A 22,285-nucleotide genomic window follows, 5' to 3' on the forward strand; every position below is an offset into this window, starting at 1 on the left:
AAAAATTTATATATTTAATTATTGTCACTAATAAAATAAAATTAAATACATATTTTAGTATAACAATAACTAAAAAAGAAATCACACATATCTAAAAAATTGTCAAAAGAAAATTCAACAATAATCAAACCACACTTAAAATCCAGTTATAAAAAACACAAAGTACAATATTTTTTTTCTATTTTCATAAAATAAAAAACTAATATACAAGAAGCTGATTAAACTAATATTTTACTATCAAGTGAGACAAAAGAGAATTACCTTCTTCTTTATTTCTTCAAGAATGGAAGAAAACCGCTGAAAGATGAGAGCAAAAATAATAGATCTTTTTCTCTTCAGAAACAAAAGAAGATAGGTAAGAACAATTTGTGAGAAACTCAAGACATATAATGGAACAACAACTAAAATTCAGTTATAAAAAAAAAACACACAGTATAATATTTTTTCTTCCATGTTCATAAAATAAAAAATTAATATAAAACATACTCATTAATTAAATTATTACACTAATATTTCCCTATCAATTGAGACCAAAGAATTACCTTCTTTTTTTCCCCTCGAGTATGGAAGAGAACATAGGAGATATAAGAGCAAAAATGATAAATCTTTTTCTCTTCAAAAACAAAAGAAAATAGTTGAGAAACTCAAGACATATAATGGAACCACAATTAAGATTCGGTTATAAAAAAAACACACAGTACAATATCTTTTTTTCTATATTCATGAAATAAACAATTAATATAAAAGAGGATCATTAAATAAATTATTAAACTAATATTTCACTATCAATTGAGACCAAAGAATTACCTTCTTCTTTACTTCCATGAGAATGGAAGGAAGAGGACAGAGGATAAATAAGAGCAAAAATAATAGATATTTTTCTCTTCAAAAACAAGAAAAAACATGTGAGAATGGAATATGAGAACAATTTGTGAGAAACTCAAACCATAATAAATAAAAAAATAAAAAATATCTTGATAAATCTTTTTATTCTTTATTTTTTATTATGTTTAATTTTATATTTTATTATTTATTAACATTAATTATTATGTTTACAAAAGAAATAAAATATTTGATTTAATTATAATATATTTTTTAATATCTATAATATAAAAAAATTAAAATATATATAATATAAAAAAAAATTAAAACTTTGGGGGGGCCATGGCCCCTCCCTGCACCAATAGTGCTCCGCCACTGCTTAAACGTAAGAGTGTTTTAAGTTGTTACTCTTAAAACTGACTAATGGGGTATCAGTTTTATATCATATCAGCAAAGACCAGAGACCTCGCAAATAAGTATTTGATTATTCAAGCCCATCAGACATTAGAGACCGTTTACTAAACAATCCAACCCATCACAGATCGTTCATCAGAAACCCAAAATTATATATTACCCATACAATAATAAATTATGTGCAATATAATTAATATAAACAAATAATTTAATTTATTGATTAATGTTAATCCATAATAATAACAAAATAGAGAATAATAATTTTATATAATAAAATTATATAAAATATAACATTCTCCCACTTAACATTAATAAATAAGGGTTAAAATGTTTTTGGTCCCTTAACTTTCAATGAAAATTGAATTTAGTCCATCTTCGAAACTTTGGCCTAATTTAGTCCTTTTAACCAATTTTTTTAAAGTTTATTTAACGTTTTAAACACATTTCATGAGAGCATTTGAGTTGTTTACCCCGCTTGACACATTTCCGCTTCAATGTTAGCTAAGAAACTGTCTTGAAATACGTTTGAAATGTCAAATAAACTTAAAAAAATTTTGTTAAAAGGACTAAATCCAAACATTTGTAAAGTTGGAGGACTAAATTGGGTCAAGGTTTTCGAGAGGGACTAATTCCAATTTTCACTGAAAGTTAAGAGACCAAAAACATATTTAACCCATAAATTAATTATATCAATTGCAACATAAGTACAAATACCAATTAAGAAATATAAACATGAATCACAAAGATAATATAAAGTGTAAATGTCAAACTCCCACTAACCCAATACATCAAAAGAATTAACCACACCCATATGAGTTACATGATTTTGAAAAAATCCAACAGATAAGCCTTTAGTTAGTGAGTCTACTAACATATTTTTTTGTAGTAGTATGCTCAATCCAAGTTTGATAATCCAAAACTTTCTCTCCAACAAACAGAAATTTTATATCAAAATGTTTTGAGCGAGTAGAACTTCTGTTGTTTTGAGATAAATGTACGATAGCAATGTTGTCACAACATATCACAAATGGCCTAGAAATACTTTCAATAATTTGAAAGCCATAAATCAAATTTTTAAGGTACATAGCTTGACAAGTAGCTTCATAACAAGCAACATACTCTGCCTTCATAGTGGAAGTAGCTGTAAGAGTTTTTTTAACACTCTTCCAAGAAATGGCTCATCCTGCCATCGTAAAAATAAAGTCGGATGTAGATTTCCAGTCATCAGGGCAACCAGCAAAATCAGAATCAGAATAACCAATGACTTGAAGTTGATCAGACTTCTCAAAGGTCAACATATGATCCTTAGAACCCTGCAAATATCTAAAGACCTTTTTAACATCTTTCCAATGATCCGAACCTGGATCACTTAAGTATCTCCCTAAAGCATTAACAGCAAAAGCAATATCGGGATGAGTACAAACTTGAGCATACATTAAACTACCAACAACGGAAGCATATGGGATTTTTTTCATTTCAACTCTATCATTATCATTTTGAGGACACTGAGATTTAGAGAGTTTGTCACCTTTTTGAACAGGTGTTGCACATGAGGAGCAAGAATGCATGTTAAACCTCTTGAGGACTTTATCAATGTTTTCTCTTTGAGACTATCCAAGAATGCCACGTGACCTGTCACAAGAGATCTGAATGCCTAGAACAACAGAAGCATCACCAAGATCCTTCATATCAAAGTGGCTATTTAACATAAATTTTGTCTCAGTCAAAAGTTCAACAATGCTACTAGCAAGAAGAATATCATCAACATATAAGACAAGAATGATGAAAAGGCTCCCATTTTTCTTCAAGTAAATGCATTGATCTGAGGCATTTTCCTTGAAGACAAAAGAAGTGACCACCTGATCAAATTTCAAATACCATTTCCTAGAAGCTTGTCTTAGTCCATACATAGACTTTTTCAACCTGCAAACCAAATGCTCATTACCTTTTTTAGCAAATCCATTAGGTTGAACGATATACACTTCTTCAAATAAATCTCCGTTGAGAAAAGTTGTTTTGACATCCATTTGATGAAGCTCCAAATTAAAATGAGCTACTAAAGCCATAACAACAAGAAAAGCATCCTTAGTAGAGACCGGTGAGAAAGTATCCTTATAATCAATGTCATCCCTCTGAGTATAGCATTTTGCTACAAGTCTGACTTTATATCTCTCAACTTTTCCATCTGGACTACGCTTAGTCTTGAAGACCCATTTACACTCAACTGGTTTACAACCTAGTGGCAAATCCACAAGATCCCAAACATCATTATGAGCCATAGAAGCTAACTCATCATGCATAGCATTTAACCAATCATCACCATGAGAACTAGAGATAACCTCTTCAAAAGAAGTAGGATCATCAACATTATTTAGATCATATTCATGCTCTTGAAGATACACAAGATAATCATCAAGGATAGAAGACTTGTGTACTCTTTGAGATCACCTCAAAGAAACTTCAAGTGATGTGGCATCCACAAGATCTGGAACAAATTCATTTTCATCACGGACAACTGGAATCACATTATCTACAAAAAGATAAATGGATGGCACAAGAATAACAACACGATCTTCTCTAAGAGTGATTGGTTGAGGTGTATTGCTCCCATTGTCCAAAACATCCTCAAAGAATACCGCACAATCAAACTCAATAACCTGCATTGAGTGAGAAGGACTGCAACATCTAAAAATTTATACCACAATGTTTTCAGTATGCTAACACCTAAAAAAAAATTTTAATACATTTTTTTATGTATGTTGTATCTAATCGAATAAACTATAGATATATAAATATAAGATTATAAAAATTTATAGGATAAAAAAATGGTTAAATAATTATAATAATTTTATTAAATATAAAATATAAAAATTTCATATATATATATATATATATATATATATATAAATGACTATGCGTTATGATATATATATATGGGGTTAGTTAATCATTAAATAAAATAATAATAATAATAATATAAAATAACTATAAAACATATATATATATATATATATATATAATAAATAATATTAATGGTGAAATCTTAACGGATAACTATATTAATTATAACAATATGGATGGTGTACTTAGATACATCTAAACCATCATTATTCAAAACAATAATAATAATAATAAAAAAATGATAAACAGAACATATGATGTCAGAGATAAACTAGTGAGGTGATGAGAAGATCTTCTAAAAATAATCTATAAGTAACTTAACGAGGAACTATACCATTAATAATTAGTTTAATTGAAACTAATAGCCATCATGACTCCACCACTATAAATAGCCAAAAAAAAAAGATGTTGGAAGGCAGGAAGTGGAGAAGAGACAGGGGTCGAGGTGCAGTGAAAAAAAAAAGAAAGAAAGAGAAGAGAAGAAGATAAAAGAGAGTGAGAGCGTTGTAGCAAAGGAAAAAAAATTACATATCACCTTGGTGCATTCACCATGGTTCATTTTCCATAATAACTAAGGTAAGGGGATGAGACATTTATCATTCTATCTTTTGACTTTTATTTTTCCCATCTCTTCATAATTATTCTTATTTCTATATTTACCTTTAAGTGAGGTGTCCCTAACCTCATTCTAATTTATATTTAGTTCCCGTTCCTATTTATTTATATTCATCTCCAATTATGCATTGGTCCTATTTATTCAATTTATATTTACTCTCATTTACTTATTTATATTTATCTCTAGTTACGTACTGCTCCTTTTTATTTATTTATACTTATTTTAATTATTGATTAATCCTATCTATTTATTTATTTATATAATTATATGGTTTAATATTGAAATAAAATTTATGATAAATAAAGATTTAATTATTGTAGTTGGAGGTATGACCTTGGGGATTTAAACGAGTTAGTATTACTCAAGATGAGATGTTCTTGAGTTACTTTGTTGGCCATGAGCTCATTTATCCTGACTAGTCACTACAAAATTAATCAATATCTATATAAAGTATGAAAAAATTCAATTAAATGGATTTGGGAGAATTTTCATTTCATTTTATCTTATTATGATATGTTGTATATTTTTTTATGTGATATTTGTCTCACTTCCCTACTTTATGATTGTGTGTGAAAAACAAAATTTTATAACCATATCATAGATGATTGCTCCCAACATGCTTGATCCCTTCTTCACCGACATTGTGGTTGTTTTTCAGGGGAATGCATGGCAAACCAATGCAGTGAATAATTATGTGACATTTCAGGGAACATGAAATTCTACTATTACTTTTCTCTCTACTCCCAATGCGCCGATTGTCATAGAAGGACAAATCGGAGTTACCTTCTATTTACCCCCAACAGTCCAAGTGAACCCTATCCATAACCTTTTCCCTCCACATGTTTGAAAGCCAATATATGAGGGGGAACTATAAATAAATAACACTCCTCCCTCTTCTAGTGTAGGAAATATAAGATGTACTCAATGGTGTGGATATAAGATGCATACAATATTGTAAATAGATGTATATGTGAATATTTTAGTTATGTGATATGTTATTGTAGAATTATGTTTCAAATCTTTTTAGTATAATATAGAAAATAATATAAATAAATAAATAATAGTTAAAAAGAAAAAAAAATTTGTCATCTCAAGGACAGTAAAACCTGCTACCACGAGAAGCCACACAATAACCAATGAAGAACTTGCTGACAGTCTGAAGATCAAGTTTTTTTAAGTAAGGATTATAAGGCCTCACCTCCGCCTTACAACCCCACACATGGAAATGTCTCAAACTTGGCTTCTTCCCAGACATGAGTTCATAAGGAGTCTTTGAAACAAATTTGCTAGGTACTTTATTAAGAATATACATAGCAGTCCTTAAAGCGTCTCCCCAAAGGAAATCTGATAAAGAGGAATGACTCAACATGCATCTCACCATATCTAAAAGAGTGTGATTCCTCTTTTCTGCAACTCCAGTTTGCTGAGGAGTACCAGGTATAGTATACTGAGCTTTAATACTACATTGATCAAGAAATCTAGCGAAAGGTCCAGGATTTCTTCCAGTCTCATCATATCTGTCATAATACTCTCCACCTTTGTCAAACCTTACACATTTTATCTTCTTTCTTGTTTTCAACTCAATAGTAGCTTTGGAAGACTTAAAAGCATCCAAGGAACTTGATTTTTTCTTGTAGGAGATCTATCCATCCAAATCGGGAATAATCGTCTACAAACGTGATAAAGTACCTATATCCCCACATGGAAGTGGGTGTGATAGCTCCCCATATATAAGTATGAATAAGCTCCAACACATTGTCACCCTTGTATTTCTTACTTTTGCGGTAAGCTTGCCCTTAATGCAATCAACACAAGTATGAAAATTAGAAAAATCTAGATCATGCAGAAACCTTCTTTAATAAACCTCTTAATCTGAGGTCTAGAAATATGTCCTAGATGTCTATGCCACAACATAGAGGAATTTTCATCAACTCTACTACGCTTATGTCCAATAATAGAATTAACAGACATGTCATTCAGATTCAGCATGTAAAGCCCATCATATAAAACTCCTAAGCCAACAGTAATTGAATTGAAATAAACAACAAGTTTACCATTACCAAATTCCTTCTCATAGAAGGTACATAAAAAACGTATTTCAAGAAACTACTCTTATGTCTTCAATTGGTGCTCTAGCTCCATCTCCCATGATAATCTTAGAATCGACATCACTTGGTTTTCTCAGGCTTGAGAACCCTTGTAAAGAATTCACAACATGAATAGTGGCACCCGCGTCTAACCACCAAGAATTGGGAGGAACATCAATAACATTAGATTCAAAACAAGCTAGAGCATATAGGAGTATACCTTCCTTATCAACATTCTTCTTTTCAAGAATATAACAGTCAACTAGCTTGTGCCCAAATTTCTTACAATAGGCATAATTTGCCTTGAAGTACTTCTTCTTAGGCTCTAAAACCACTGATGCTTTCCTTATGTTCCCCTTTTCATAATGAGATTTGCCTTTGAATCCCTTTTTCACATGTTTAGTGCTAGAAGTAGTAGCTGTTAACTGCATACTATAAGACTTAGTCTTTTTAATTGATGCTTCCTCTTGAGAAATAATAATTATCATCTCATCAATTGTCCATTCCTCCTTCTGAGTGTTGTAAGAAGTCTTCAACATATCAAACTAAGAAGGAAGAGATTCCATAACCTACCAAATCAAGTAACTATCACCAAGATCTACCTTTAGAGATTTGAGTTTGTTATAATAGTGCACAAGCTTCATCATATGCTCACGAACACCACTGACACCATCATATTTGGTCTTTTCAACAGGTGATAGATACTGACCCTTTTGAGCTTTGTCAAAAGTCTTAAACATCTCACCAACCGATCTCATAAAATCCTTAACATTGTCATTATCTAGAATGCTCTGTTGAATAGTCTTCTCCATGGTGTATCTCATCATCATCAGGCATGTAAGACCTGGGAAAAATAAATAAATTAATAAGTATTTATTTAATAAATGCGACAGCGAGAATCTCTAAGTTATTTAATGTGAAGAGAAAAGACAATGAACAATGGTAGCTTCAGTGGTAAAGCATGTTGATGGTGTGAGGAGTACTTGGGTTCGAGTCTTGTGAATGCCATTTGTGGATTATTTTTATTATTTAATTATTTTGCATAAAAGCATGGTTGTGAACACCTGGCGATATATCATTGCCCGCCAGGCGACTCATCTCGTTTTTAAGCCATTTTGGGTTCCTACAAGGGAACCGCCTGGCGGTAGCACCCTGGTCGCCAAGCAACGCATATTGACCACCCAGATTTTTGAGTTTTTTTATGAATTGTCTGGCGGTGATGAACACTGTAAGACTCGTGGAATTTAATTAATTAACTAATTAATTAATTAATAAAGGCGGGTGGTGCGAGCCTTTATGGCATTTAATACTGGCATGTATGAAGTGGAAAAGTACTAGCTTAAGTGGTTGAGAGTACTTTATTATATGAGAGGACTTGGGTTCAAGTCCTATGTATGCTATTTATGTGTTCTTTAATTATTATTATTTTTAATAATATGCTTGATCATGTTGAGTGATAATATAATCATAGAATTATATTAATCATCATGAAAAATGAATTGGTTAAATGGTTGTGCATTGGTTTGACATCGGCATGGTTAGGGGTTTGAACCTTGGTTAACTCAAACTAAGCTTTCTTTTTGCTAAACTTATTTCTAGCAAAGAGGAAAAGGGTTGGGAACCCTAGCAACCACGTGAAGGCAGCCTAAGTGAGATAGAGTCAGAGGAAGAGCATTGGTGATCAAGGGGGAACTGAAAACAATTTCAAAATAAATTAAGGAAACCAGGTTAGGGGAGTTATTAACATTAAATTTTATGCTAATGCATGAATTGTATGATATATGCATGTGTTTGATTTCCATGAACCTCTGTTGTTTGTTAAAATTCGAATTTCTGGAAAATTTCCAGAAACCGCCTGGTGTGTTTCTGGGTTCCTTTGAGGAACCGCCTGGTGGAGGTGTTTGAACCGCCAAGCGGCATGAACCAAATTTTGGTTCAATTTTGGTGTTCTGAGTGTTGTGGGATGACTTTAATCAGAGGGAAAGCTAATTTTAATGGTTAAGGGGTGATTAGATGTCAAACATCATTGAAATTCATTTAATTGATGGCTAAATTGGATGAAACAATAGGAATATTATCTTAGGGTTGATGGGAAGTGTTAGGGATGAACCGTAATCCTAATAACTGGGATCGTATCCTATGGAGTCATAAATTGATGGAAATCAGAGTTGTAGTGAAGGGGGTAAGGTTCGCAGGTGTAGGAACCGCCTGACGGCACCCAATTGGCCGCCAGGCGCCATACCAGAGTTGCACGGTGTTCTAATTCACAAAAAATGTTGTTTTTCGTACTTTTCACGCAACAGGAATCGCCAGGCGGTAGTTTAGTCCCGCCAGGCGCCACCTTCCTCACTTTTGGGCGCTAGGCGACAGCATTTTTCTGGTTTATGCAGTTTTAGTAAAACTGCATATCCCGATTCGTTAACTGTCCGATTAAGATGAAATTTTGACAGGTGGTCCATAACATGTGGTTCTTCACTTTGCACGGTGGAGATTTGATTTGAAGGTCAATAGCTAGAGATATACATTACTCAATATTGCTAATTTGGAAATCTTTAAAATGCACGAAAAACCTCTTGATAATTCCTAGTAACTTTTAATGAAACATGATTGGGTTTTGTGGTAAGTCTCTATCAATTTGTTAGTCACATGTGGAGAATATTAAATTGCATTGGTGCATCAGATCATGTGCTTAAAATTGTTAGAGTGTTACTGCTTATATTTTATTTGAGCATGCTTGGGATGGTCTATATGACTAGGGGATGAATGGACATGTGAGGTGCTATAAGGCCTGAAACATTATAGATGGCAATGCTTTTCATTAAAGGTACTCTAGAATGAGAGCAAATGAGAGCAACCAGTGTGAAATGTGTTTGAACCTAAACTAAAACCAGTACTGCGCAAGCACTGGAGTAGCGCCTAGCGGTGGTGATCGATCCGCCAAGCGACAATGTAGAAATAGGGGGTTCTGGATCACGGTGGCGCTTAGCGGTAAGGAGGGGTGCGCCAGGCGGAGTTTGCGGTTCAGTAAATACTAAGGCACGTGGCGCTTGGTGGTAGAGGAAGTCCCGCCAGGCGATAGTTGCAGTGGCAGTGAATATTAAGGCGCTTAGCGCCTGGCGGTACGTGTCCCCCGCCAAGCGATCTAGAAGCGGCAGCGCCTGGCGGTACGTGTCCCCCACCAGGCGATTTTGTTGCAACACATTGGTGTTATGCTTGCTATGATGTGCATGATCTACAAGGCTTCTAGGATATCTTAAAGGTCGGGTTGCTGGTGTTCCTTGAGTTGAGCTCGGAACGTATCCCTTGAGTTGAGCTCGGGATATGGGTTAAGCAAGTGGCATTCCTTGAGTTGAACTCGGAATGGCATCCCTCGAGTTGAGCTCGGGATGGCGGATGAACACGAGTAACCCTTGAGTTGAGCTTGGGTTGGCGAGTGTTGGCTGTGTGAGTGTGCTGGTTGTGGCCAATACGGATGGGTCAAAATAGATTGTCTTCCTCAGTAGTTGACTGACGAGTTTGGTAGTCTTGGGACGTTACGAATTATGTTCGTATATGGGAACTTCACCTGGCGTTACGGTGTATGATCCGTAGCATGGTTTCTCGCACGTGCTCTATTGGTTGTGGCCGATAGGTATGGCAGCAAGACACCTTGAGGTACTCATTGGAAGATGTAGAACACGAATAATATGGTGGTGGCCAATACGGATGGGTCAAAATAGATTGCCTTCCTCAATAGTTGACTGACGAGTTTGGTAGTCTTGGGACGTTACGAATTATGTTCGTATATGGGAACTTCACCTGGCGTTACGGTGTATGATCCGTAGCATGGTTTCTCGCACGTGCTCTATTGGTTGTGGCCGATAGGTATGGCAGCAAGACACCTTGAGGTACTCATTGGAAGATGTAGAACACGAATAATATGGTGGTGGCCATGTGATATGATATCAAAGGATGGAATTCCTTTGGTGTGATTGTGTGATTGGTATATTTGTGTCATATATATATATATATATATTATATATATATATATATATATATATATATATATATATATATATGTTTATTTTGTTAGCTCACCCTATCTGCTTGTGTTTGGTGATGATCGTGTACGCGGTACACGGGAGCAAATGATGTTGTAGGTGGATCTGGTGAGGCTTAGCAGCGGAGCGGGGAAAACTCATGGGAACAGTTTTATAGAGTTTTATGATTTATGGTTTTGGAATGAAGATGTAATCTTTTATGAGACTGTTTTGGTACTTTATTGAATTTTGAGAAGATTTGAACTTAGAGTTATCTTTATTATGAAATAAATTATTTGAATTTTTTTTTTTGCGTTTTTGGGAAATGGATTTATAATAAATGTGATTTTATTTTCTTATTATATATTATATTTTAAACCCATAATATCCGGTCGGGATGTTACAAACACTCGCTAGGCGACGCGAACCAATTTTGGTTCGATTTGGATGTTTTGGGTGTTTTGGGTTGAGTTGATTGAGGAAAACAGCTTCTTTTAATGTTAATCGATCGATGGATGTTTGTGGAATTTGAATTACATGAGATTGGAGGCGAAAATTGATACAATTGCTATGAACGTTAGTTTAGGGTTGATAGCCTTGGGTTTGCATGTTACGAGAATAATTAGTGTTTAAATTGTTTTGGGAGATTGTTAATGGATGCGCTGAGGATACAAATTATTATAATTGGAAGCGGGATTGCGTGAGAATTGATGGAAATCTGCATGCAAGGGGAAACTGGGAAAAACTGAGGTTCGTAGGTGCAAGGGGGATTTCTGGGTTCTTAGAACAACAAGAACCGCCTAGTGGCACCCAATTGGCCACCAGACGCCATACCAGAGATGCGTGGTGTTCTGATTCATGAAAAAAGTTGTTTTTCGTATTTTCATGGAACAGGAACTGCGCGGTGCTGGTTTTGTACCACCAAGCGCCAGGTTCATGATTTTTGGGCCCTAGGTGCCATTGTTTTTCTCGTTTGCGTAGTTTTCATAAAACTACATTTTTTAGTTCGTTAACCGTCCAATTTAGGTGAAATTTTGACAGGTGGTCCATAACACGTAGTTCTTCACTTTGAACGGTGGAGATTTGATTTGGAGTTCAGTAGCTAGAGATATATGTTACTCATTATTTCTGGTTTTGGAGTCTTTAAAAGACATGAATAAGCTCTTGATAATTTCGAGTAACTTCTAATGAAGCATCACTGGGTTATGTTGTAAGTCTCTATCAATTTGAATGTTCCTTTGGGTCAGCCACATGTGGAGAATTGGTTATTGGTGAATGCATGTGTGTCAATATTAATTTGCATTGGTGCAAAGATCATGTGCTTAATTTGTTAGAGTGTTGCTGCTTTATATTTTTTTGAGCATGCGTTATTCATAAGTTAGAATTGAATGCTAGCACTCGTGAGTAGCGCCAGACGATGTTGCTGAGGCAAAAATGTTTGGCTTCCTTTGGTGTGCGTGATCTACAAGGCTTCTAGGATATCTTAAAGGTCGGCTTGTTGGTGTTCCTTGAGTTGTGGCTCGGGATAGGGGTTAAGCACGTGGTACTCCTTGAGTTGTGGCTCGGAATAACATCTCTTGAGTTATGGCTCGGGATGGCGGATGAACGCGAGGAACTCTTGAGTGTTGGCTCGGATTGGCGAGTGTTACTGGTGTGAGTGTGCTGATTGTGGCCCGCACGGATGGATCCAGATAGATTGCCCTCCTCAGTATTTAGCTGACGAGTTTGGTAGTCTTGAGACATTACGAACTATATTCCTATTGGAAACTTCACCTGACGTCACGTGCTCTATCGGTTGTTGCCGATATATATGGCAGTAAGACATCTTGAGGCATTCAAAGGATGAAATTCCTTTATTGTGATTGTGTCATATATATATATATATATATATATATATATATATATATATATATATATATATATATATATATATAAATGTGTTGTATATATGTTTTATTCTATTGGTGTGATTGTGTCATATATATATATACATATATATGTATATATACATATATATGTATATATGTATATATATATATATATGATATACATATATAAGCATATACATATATAAGCATATGCATATATATGTATATGCATATATATATGTATATATACATATATGCATATACATATATAAGCATATGCATATATATGTATATGCATATATATGTATATATACATATATGCATATATATATATATATATATATATATATATGTATATATATATATATATATATATGTATATATATATATATGTATATATATATGTATATATATATATATGTATATATATATATATATATATATATATGTATATATATATATATATATATACATATATATATATACATATATATATATATATATATATATATATATATATATATATATATGTAAATTCCTTTTAACATCGTTCTTGGTTTTTACACAAAAAATAATCCCAAGCAATACGGTAAAATAAATAGAACTTACCACCACACACCTTTCGAAGAAGCGGCCCTGATTAGATTTTACCATAAAGACGAAACCCACAAATTTACACCACTACAATGATGACAACACTACAAACAACAATAAAAATCCCTCCTTTCCATCCCAATGGATACGAACGTCAAACCATCGAAGCTTTCGTCCAATGGGTAAACCCACAATATTGCGACGAAGAAGAAGATGGGATTTTAGAAAAATAAGGGTTGAAGATGAAGAATGGCAGTTGAAGACGAACATCAATGGTTGAAGATGGCGAAAAAGATGCTTTTTAGTTCAACCATTTTCACTTCCACTTTCTATATTTTTCTCCTCCAATTTCCACTCTGGTTTTTTACTTTTTCTCCTCCTGCTTTCTTCTAAAAAAACCAACGTGAAAATTGAAAAAAAATTGAAAAACATATGACATGTCACGTTGTGAGAGAAGTTGTCAAAAAATGGATATTACTATATCATTTTCCTATATTTATATATTTACTAAAGCTATATAAGAAAGTACACATAGTTAAACCCTTAACCCTAAAGGGAATATGGTTTGATAGCATTCAAATAAAAAATTTATGGATATGATTTGCTAGAAAAATTGCTTGTTTAATTTACATTGTTTATTAATCACTCGATTAATTATTCTAATTTAATTCTAAAGTTTTAGAATTAATAAGATAACATAACTTATTAATTGGGTTTTAAAGTTTTAAAATAAGTCATCCAACATACAAAAATTATGGATATAATTTGCTAGTAAATTCGCTTGTTTAATTTACATTATTTATTAGTCACTCGATTAATTGTTCTAATTTAATTCTAAAATTTTAGAATTAATAAGATAGCATAACTTATTAAGAGTGGGTTGAACATATTTAGAAATTTGTTGAGTATAACATAGTCTCTGTGTTTGAAATTTTGACTCAATTGAGTCCCAATCTTTTTTATTTTTAAATATAGAATCTTTGTCTCTTTCCAAAGTGAGACCAAATCAATAATTAAGCTTAATAGCAACTTATATATACATGTTAAAATATTTTTTCAAAATTGATATATCAAATCACTCCATCTAAATATTCAAATTAATTATATTTTTTACATTTTAAATTTCAATAAAAAATCCCTAGTAAAATCACTCCAATAAAATATTAAAAATGTAAATTTAAAGTGACACTTCACATATTAAAAATATTAAAATTTAAAACCTACAAATGTTATTTTACATTTTCATTTTTTAAAATATGTATTTTTTAATTTAAATTGAAAAATAAAATTGGAACTCAATTAAGTCAAAATTTTAAACTATAAGGATTCAATTGAGTCAACATTTTATATGCAATGACTAAATTGAATACAAGATATTCTCATGTGACAATGACGCTAACACATGGTACTCACACTAATATGTGACACTCACACTAATATTAACACGTGAAAATACTATGAACTGACACATAACTTGTACGAACATGTTGTTAACGTCAATCTAAGCGAAAAAGACTTAATTGGATCATTTTTACAACTACAAGGACTTAATTGAACCCAAAAAAAAAAATAGAGGACCGAATTGGATCACATAGAGAAATATGAGGACCAAAAGACCAATTAAGCCTAATAAATCATAAGTTAAACATGTATCACTAAGTTCTGTACATAGAGTCATACCCAACAATTATTTTTACTATGGTTGTCTTCATTTACACTACAACATTTTTTACTTTAGGCCATGCCAAACTTGCCCACATGTATAACACTGTAGCCTTAACACAAACAAGATGGATTGGATTGGAGTACTGGTTTCGATCTATGGATTGTATGAGATTCAACAATTTATTTATCATGAGGGGTTCAACCTTGGTTGTCTTGTTCAGACAATGAGTAGTCTTCTTTTGGTTGAATACTACCAATTGTTATAGGAAAGTCCGCAACTTGTTTTGATATTAACTTAATTCGTTCCAATATTGAATCAATTTGACTCTATATTTATTCTCTTAAAGCTCCAAATCTTTATCAATTTTATTATACATTTTGGAGATTTTCTTCATTTTTTCTAAAGAATGACATCAATATGAGTTGTCAAGGTTCCATTGTGTGATGAATTCATCTCAAGAACTGTCAATAACGACATGACAATTCTACTTTTGGTAAGGATCATGAGTGAAAAAAATTTGCCTCTCCCACATTGAATACCAAATGCTTTTATTGAAAAAGAGTATAAATCTCCCAAGGTGAAAAAGAGATTCTAACGAAGTCGAACTACACCTAATTATAAGAGTTTATCGTCGTGTTACTGGTGAAGATCGACGAAAACGCTTAAGTCAGTATAATCATATAAAAAAACTCTATAATGTAAGAGTGAGTATGAGAATTGAATGAATACTCCATAAAAATGTTTTTCTGTAAACCTTTTTTAATCTAGACTAAGTGTATAAGAGGTGTTCAAAATAAATAAATAATTAATATTATTTTGCTGATTATTTATTATTTAATCAATTAAAATTATATATATATATATATATATATATATATATATATAAAAGAAAATATCCAAATTATATTGATATAATTCATGTAGTTTGGATTCTATTATATTTAATTAGATATTATATTATAACTGCATATTCTTATATAGTTCAGATATGAGTTGGTAAAAGATTGAATTAGTCCTTGGTGTTTGCCTCAAAAAATTAGTTAATTGTATTAAAATATAAAGAAGAGTTTTAAGTAAATAATATTTAATAAATTAAAAAAATATAAAATGAAAACAATTAATGACAAAAATGTCAAAAATGGGATTTGAACCCACATCCTCTTTCAAGGACTAGAACTTGAGTCTGGCGCCTTAGACCACTCGACCATCCTGACACTAGACATAAATTTGCTAACCCTAAAATGAACATGATTTGATGGTATTCAAATACAAAAAATTATGGATATGATATGCTATTTTAAAACCGCCTACTTAATTTAATTTAATTATAGTTTTAGAATTTATAACATAGCATAAATTCTTAATCGATTTTAAAGTTTTAAAATAATTCATATAACGTAAATTAGATGACTTGAAAATTTAGGAAATTAGATTTATGTTTACCATTTATTATTTTAGTCATTAAAATAAAGTTAAAGAAATATAAATATTCATCACTATAAATTATAAATATATAAATACGTTATTAGTAATATCATATGACAATAATTAAATTGTTGCCATAGTTTTGTCAACCATTTGTGACAATAATTTTATGTTATTATGTTGGATGTTAGAATTGTATTTGGTTTAACATATTATAATTTTTATGTATATGATTAATTATTTATGGACGACGCAACTTGATTAACCAATTTTTGATGAGGTTGATTATAACTAAAGGGATATAACTTTTGTACAATCTTAGTTAGAGATGTAAAAAAAATTCGTACCCGCAGGTATTTGTGAATAAAATTTGCAACGGGTAGGAAATGAATATTGTAAATGGATATCCACAGGTGATGGGTACGAGTATCTTTTATACCCGCATGTTAACAGGACAAGGTACGAGTATCATAGTATCTCTACCCACAGATACTAGTACCTGCTATATTCTAATTTAAATTAAAAAAATTTTAAAAAATGATTAAAACATTAATACATTGATTTTGAATGAGTTATTTTTTATCAATTAGTTTTAAAAAAGTTTCATTTCTTTGTATTTAAATGACTTGTTTGCACTATGTTTGAAATTTATAAATGTTATGCATTGTATTTTTATTTGAATTTATGGTTAAAATATGTTATTAAATATTAATTTTTCTTGTAAATATCCGCAGGTACTCGTCGATATTCGCGGATATTAAAAAAATATGTGGGTACTCGCATAATGGATATCCACACGGATATGAGTACGGGTACGAGACAAATATTTTTTCAGCGGGTAGGGTACATGGGAACTACTACCCATACCCTATCCGCCCCGTTGACATCCCTAATCTTAGTATCTCGAGTTTTAACAAGAACATTATTTATAGAAAGACCTTAATAGTAAATTAGTATCTATTTTTGATGAATTTGTTCAATTTAGTACTATTTTTTTCTTATTTAATCAAGTTTCAATTTTTGTCAAGTTTTGTCAATTTAGTTCTATTTTGCCGTTTAAATAGTTAACATCAAAGGAGGGTGGAACACTTCATTTGAGGTGGCCTCTGACGTATTCTGTTTTATCACTGACATGTGTCTTCCTTCTCATTTTCATAAAACACACTTCATGTTCTCCAGTGATCCAACTTCACACTCAATTTTCTTCCTTCAAACAAAAAAAACCATCTTTACATATTCATCTTTTCTCAACACTAAACCATCCATCATCAACACAAAACACACATAAACTTTCTCTACATTATCTTCCTTTCCATAAAATCAACACACTACTCTCAACCGCAATCAACTTCATCTTCTTCCTTAATCAATTTCCAATTCAGAATCGACCAACACATAATCACACACAAACAACTTCCTTTTCTCCTTTAACAAAACCCCCTTTACTCCTATCTCAAAACAAGTAGATTAAACTCCCTTTTTCTATCTCTCCTCATCCCCATAGCCTAACTAGAGAGCATGTAACTACACATTCCCTCATCTCATTCACCTTATATCCAATCAAACACAGCATCATCAGAAATCAAAGAGCAAAGCTAGAACAAGAACAACATTCCAATGAAGCACCAGCTGTGGCAAATGACAACCTCGGCGTGGTCGAAGCATCAACTCTAAATGGTGAGTTTTGTCTGACCGCTAGAGGCGCTGTGGAGACGAGCTCTATTCTCAAAAAGTGCAAAGGAGCTCTTGTGCAGGAATAAGAATGAGAGCAGAAGATGCACACAATTGGTTGTCGCCGATGGCTACTCTAGTAATAATAGGAGGTGATGGAGGTTGTGGGTTTAGGAAGCAATTGTGTCTGCTTGTGAAGGGGGAGAATATGGTGGCATTGACATTCGTTGGCAACGTCTCTAACGGTGATGGCTGGGCAAACAAAAGATTTGAGCGACAAGGTGAGGAGGAGGCTAGGTGGAAGTTGCATGAGATCATTGGTTGGTGATTGAGGTTTCTTGAATTTCAAATAGAGGTATGTGATTGGGGTTTCTTGAATTTAGAAGGGAGGAGATGATTTGTGATAGTGTTATGTTTGGAATGAAGGTATGTAGGCATGGGTGATTAATGATGAATGTTGGAGGCCATGGAGAACGATGAGAAAGATAGACTAGACATGTTAAGCCACATTTGGTGTCACATCAAACGAACTGTTCCACCCTGTCACTATGTTGTTAACTATTTAATTGACATTACAAAAAAATTGAATTGACAAAAATTGATAAAAATTAGTACTTGATTAAATAAGAAAGAAAAATTAGTATTAAACTAAACAAACTTAACAAAAATAAATAACAAATTAGTATTGAAGTCTATATAAAAATAATTGAAATTATGGAAAGCATAAAATCATTTAACAAACACTTATCTAACCTAAAAAGTTACGTGCCTTCTAAAAAAATACATGTAACTTCCAAACATTTTACATAATTATTCCTAGAAGCAAAAGAACTTTACTCGATACTTTTGAAATTTAAACAGTGAAACTAGACACTTTATCCACCCCTCTAGCTATAGAAAGAAATTTTATATGTATGAATGAAGTCATTTTCTATCTAGGAGTGCTTTGTAACACTAAAATCTCCATATTTTATTTTCGAGAAACGTAATTGTAATTCAATATTAATTTAAAAAAATTATTTCAACTAATTAATTTAAAAACGACAATAACTTATTCAAATTGATGTGTTGAAAATTAATATTATTTTTTAAATGGAAAATGGTATTTGAAGTTCTATTAAATTAGACTTTCAACTTTTTTTAAAGTGATTTTTAAATTTTACATAAAGTGATTTTTAAAATTTTTTTAGGCTAAATATTTGAAATTACTTCTCATATCTTAAATAAAAAACTTGAACTCCAAGTTCTATTATATTAAACTTCCATCTTTTGAATTATAAAATAGATAGGTCATTCAAATTTAAGTAAAGTGATTTTTAGTTTTTTTTATGTTAAATATTTGTTGTCTATTATTATAGTCAGTCATTCTGAAGAAAAACAACCTATCATCTAATACTTTAACTAAAATATGTAAAATTAATTAAGGATCTTTAAGAGTTATGATTCTCATTCGATAAAACATAATAGAGCACTAACCTTGATCCATGGGAGATCCTATGAATATGCGTTCTTCAAATTTGTAATCTTGTGTGCTCTTCAATCACCGTTTTCCAATCTATCTCTATGCCTTTCTTTCTCTTCTCACACATTCTTGATGGGTTACTGTGAAAAGAACCTTATGGCCATAGACAGAACCCCAATTCCTTTTATAAACCAACGCCATCAAGTTGGTTTTTATTTTATCTTTATCTTTATTTTATTTTATTATTACTTCCCATAATAATAACCAATAAATCTTTATATTTTATTAAATCACAATTGGGTCCATCATAATATTTCAAATGAGTCACTAATAGAATTAATTCATCAATTAATTCTAACATTCTCCCACTTGACTCATATGATGTTATAACATTATGTGATTTAATACATAAACATAATGCGCAATAAAAGACCTTGCATAAATTGGTTCCATCATTATTCATAATTAAAGATACAGAAATAATAAGAGTCATGGCGGTCACACATCATTTGATCGACATGATTCCTTCCATGTACTACTATATCATCTCTTTCTCCTTAATATGACCTTAAAAACGAGAAGTCCATAATGGGTTCAAACATAATGTCATTTTACAAAGCAATAACATAACATAATTTGTTTTCTTCATCATAATTTGCATGCATAAACATAATTAAGAAAACACAGATTTCAGAAATTTATACATTAGGGAGCTCAGAGTGTCACATAAACATTCAAAACATTAACATTCAACATTCACTAGTAGACATAATGCCCATATTCTTTACATGACCAACATACAATTTGGACGGTAACCCTTTTGTTAAAGGGTCAACAATCATAAGATCTATGCTAATATGTTCTATTGACACTTTACGTTTCTGAACTTCTTCTTTAACGGCAAAGTATTTCAACTCCATATGTTTAGCACCTTTAGAATACTTGTCATTTTTAGAAAAGAAGACTGCTGCGGAATTATCACAATAAATTTTCAGCGGCTTGGAAATACTGTCGACTACTCAAAGTCCTGAAATAAAATTTCGCAACCAATTAGCCTGAACTGTGGACTCAAAGCATGCCATAAATTCAGCTTCCGTGATGGATGCAGCAATGACAAACTGCTTCGCACTTTTCCATGAAATCACTCCTTCGGCTAAAAGATACACATAACCAAATGTAGACTTTCTTGTATCCACACAGCCGACAAGGACGCGATTGGCAGAGAGCCAATCAATCCCTAAGATCAATTACAAGTCTTGCAGAGGCAGGCAGATTAGATTTACCTTGTACCTGCGTCCCTCTACCTCCACTGGACACCTAGCACACAAAGACGACGTCGTGACCAATCCTGACGCCGGAGTAGACACCGCAAGCTCGCACTGTAGCTCGCATACTAGCAAACCCAAACGTTTCACACAACTATCTGACACAAAGGAGTGTGTCGCTCCAGAGTCATACAACACACAGCAAGACACACCAGCTATTAAGCAGCAACCCATAACCAAGTTACCTGAACCAGTCGCCTCTGCTCCTGTCATAGCATACACCCGGCCTGTCGCCTGAGACCTGTTGCCTCTGTCCCTCCTCTGATGCTGATGGGGAGTCTGAATTGGAGGGCGCGCTGCTGCCCTGGCAAGGTTGGGACAGTCCTTCCCAAAGTGGCCTTCCTTGCTACAGTTGTTGCACCTACGGTAACCCTCCATACGGGGATAAGCATACCTCGGGTGGGGTCCTCCACATGTATAACACTGCACTCGACCCTGCTGAGGAGGAAGACCCCTAGACCCTTGAGGCTGATGAGGAGGTCTGTCATACGGTCTCCTCCGCTCGTCATGTCTAGGCTTGGACCCCGATGGTCCACCAATCCTCTGAGGCTGCTGAGGCCGCGGACCCTCTACCTCATTCTTCATCTTCTCCATTACCCTGGCCTTCTCCACTAGAGCGGCAAAATCCTTGATGGACAAGGGTGCCACCATCAAGCGAATGTCGCCGCGGAGTCCATTCTCGAACTTGCGACATCTCCACTCCTCATCGAGTGGCAAGGTGTAGAAACGACTGAGATGCTTGAACTTCTCAACATAATCAGCTACTGACTTCCCTCCCTGTGTGAGCTGGAGGAATTCCACCTCCTTGGCGTATCTGACACTGTCGGGGAAATACTTTGAGAGGAACTTCCCCCGAAAGGCCTCCCAAGTCACATGCTCTCTTCTCTCCTCCATGATGGACTTCATGCTCATCCACTAGTGTTCAACTTCCCCGGTCAGCATGTAGACGACAAATGCCAACCTGTTATCTGTTGGGCACATCTTCACATCGAAGATTCTCTCTAGATCCTTCAGCCATTGATCGGCTGCATCTGGACTGGTCTTCCCGTTGAACTTCACGGGATGGTGTTTTAGGAAGTCTTCAAGACTCCACTCCCTGACTGGTGGTCATGGCTCAGGGCCAAACACAGGGGCAGTCGCCCTGTTCTCCTCCAGTTGGCGGAGGGCCTCCATATGTTGCCGATGAGCATCCTCGGCAGCCACCCTTGCAGCTTCCATCTACTGCATCACCAATTGCTGTTGCTCTAGCGACGCTGCCTGTCGCTGCATAGATGCCTCGTGCTGCTGCATCATCGCTGTACTTTGCTGTGTCATGGCAGCTACCATCGCTTCGATAGCCCTGGCGATATCGGGCACGTCACCCTGGGACGATTGCGAAGCCCTACGAGGAGGTGCCATAGTTCACTGGCACACAG

At 33.6% G+C, this 22,285-nt stretch overlaps 1 protein-coding gene, 1 non-coding gene and 1 pseudogene across 2 annotated transcripts; all 3 read right to left on the reverse strand.

Annotated features, from left to right (window-relative positions):
* Positions 1-2,414: 2,414 nt before the first annotated feature.
* LOC146883187 (secreted RxLR effector protein 161 pseudogene) lies at positions 2,415-2,804 on the reverse strand (annotated as a pseudogene).
* A 13,313-nt stretch (positions 2,805-16,117) lies between these two features.
* Positions 16,118-16,201, reverse strand: TRNAL-CAA (transfer RNA leucine (anticodon CAA)). Its single transcript has one exon. It is a non-coding gene; the product is annotated as a tRNA-Leu (tRNA).
* Positions 16,202-20,564: 4,363 nt separating this feature from the next.
* On the reverse strand, positions 20,565-21,764 carry LOC146883188 (uncharacterized). Its single transcript, XM_085667468.1, has 2 exons — positions 20,870-21,764; positions 20,565-20,782 (listed from the first exon to the last, which is right to left on the reverse strand). The coding sequence occupies exons 1-2, from the start codon at positions 21,762-21,764 to the stop codon at positions 20,565-20,567; spliced, it is 1,113 nt and encodes a 370-aa protein (XP_085523594.1).
* Positions 21,765-22,285: the final 521 nt, after the last annotated feature.

The sequence above is a fragment of the Vigna unguiculata genome, chromosome 10 (genome assembly GCF_037176805.1).
Source record: "Vigna unguiculata cultivar grain cowpea cultivar isolate G323 ecotype 2 chromosome 10, ASM3717680v1, whole genome shotgun sequence".
Lineage (NCBI taxonomy): Eukaryota > Viridiplantae > Streptophyta > Magnoliopsida > Fabales > Fabaceae > Vigna > Vigna unguiculata.

Coding starts and splice junctions, on each gene's coding strand:
- LOC146883188 (XM_085667468.1), bottom strand. CDS start 21,764: ATGGAGGAGAGAAGAGAGCATGTGACTTGGGAGGCCTTTCGGGGGAAG. Junction 20,783..20,869: donor GGTCACGACGTCGTCTTTGT/GTGCTAGGTGTC, acceptor AATTGATCTTAG/GGATTGATTGGCTCTCTGCC.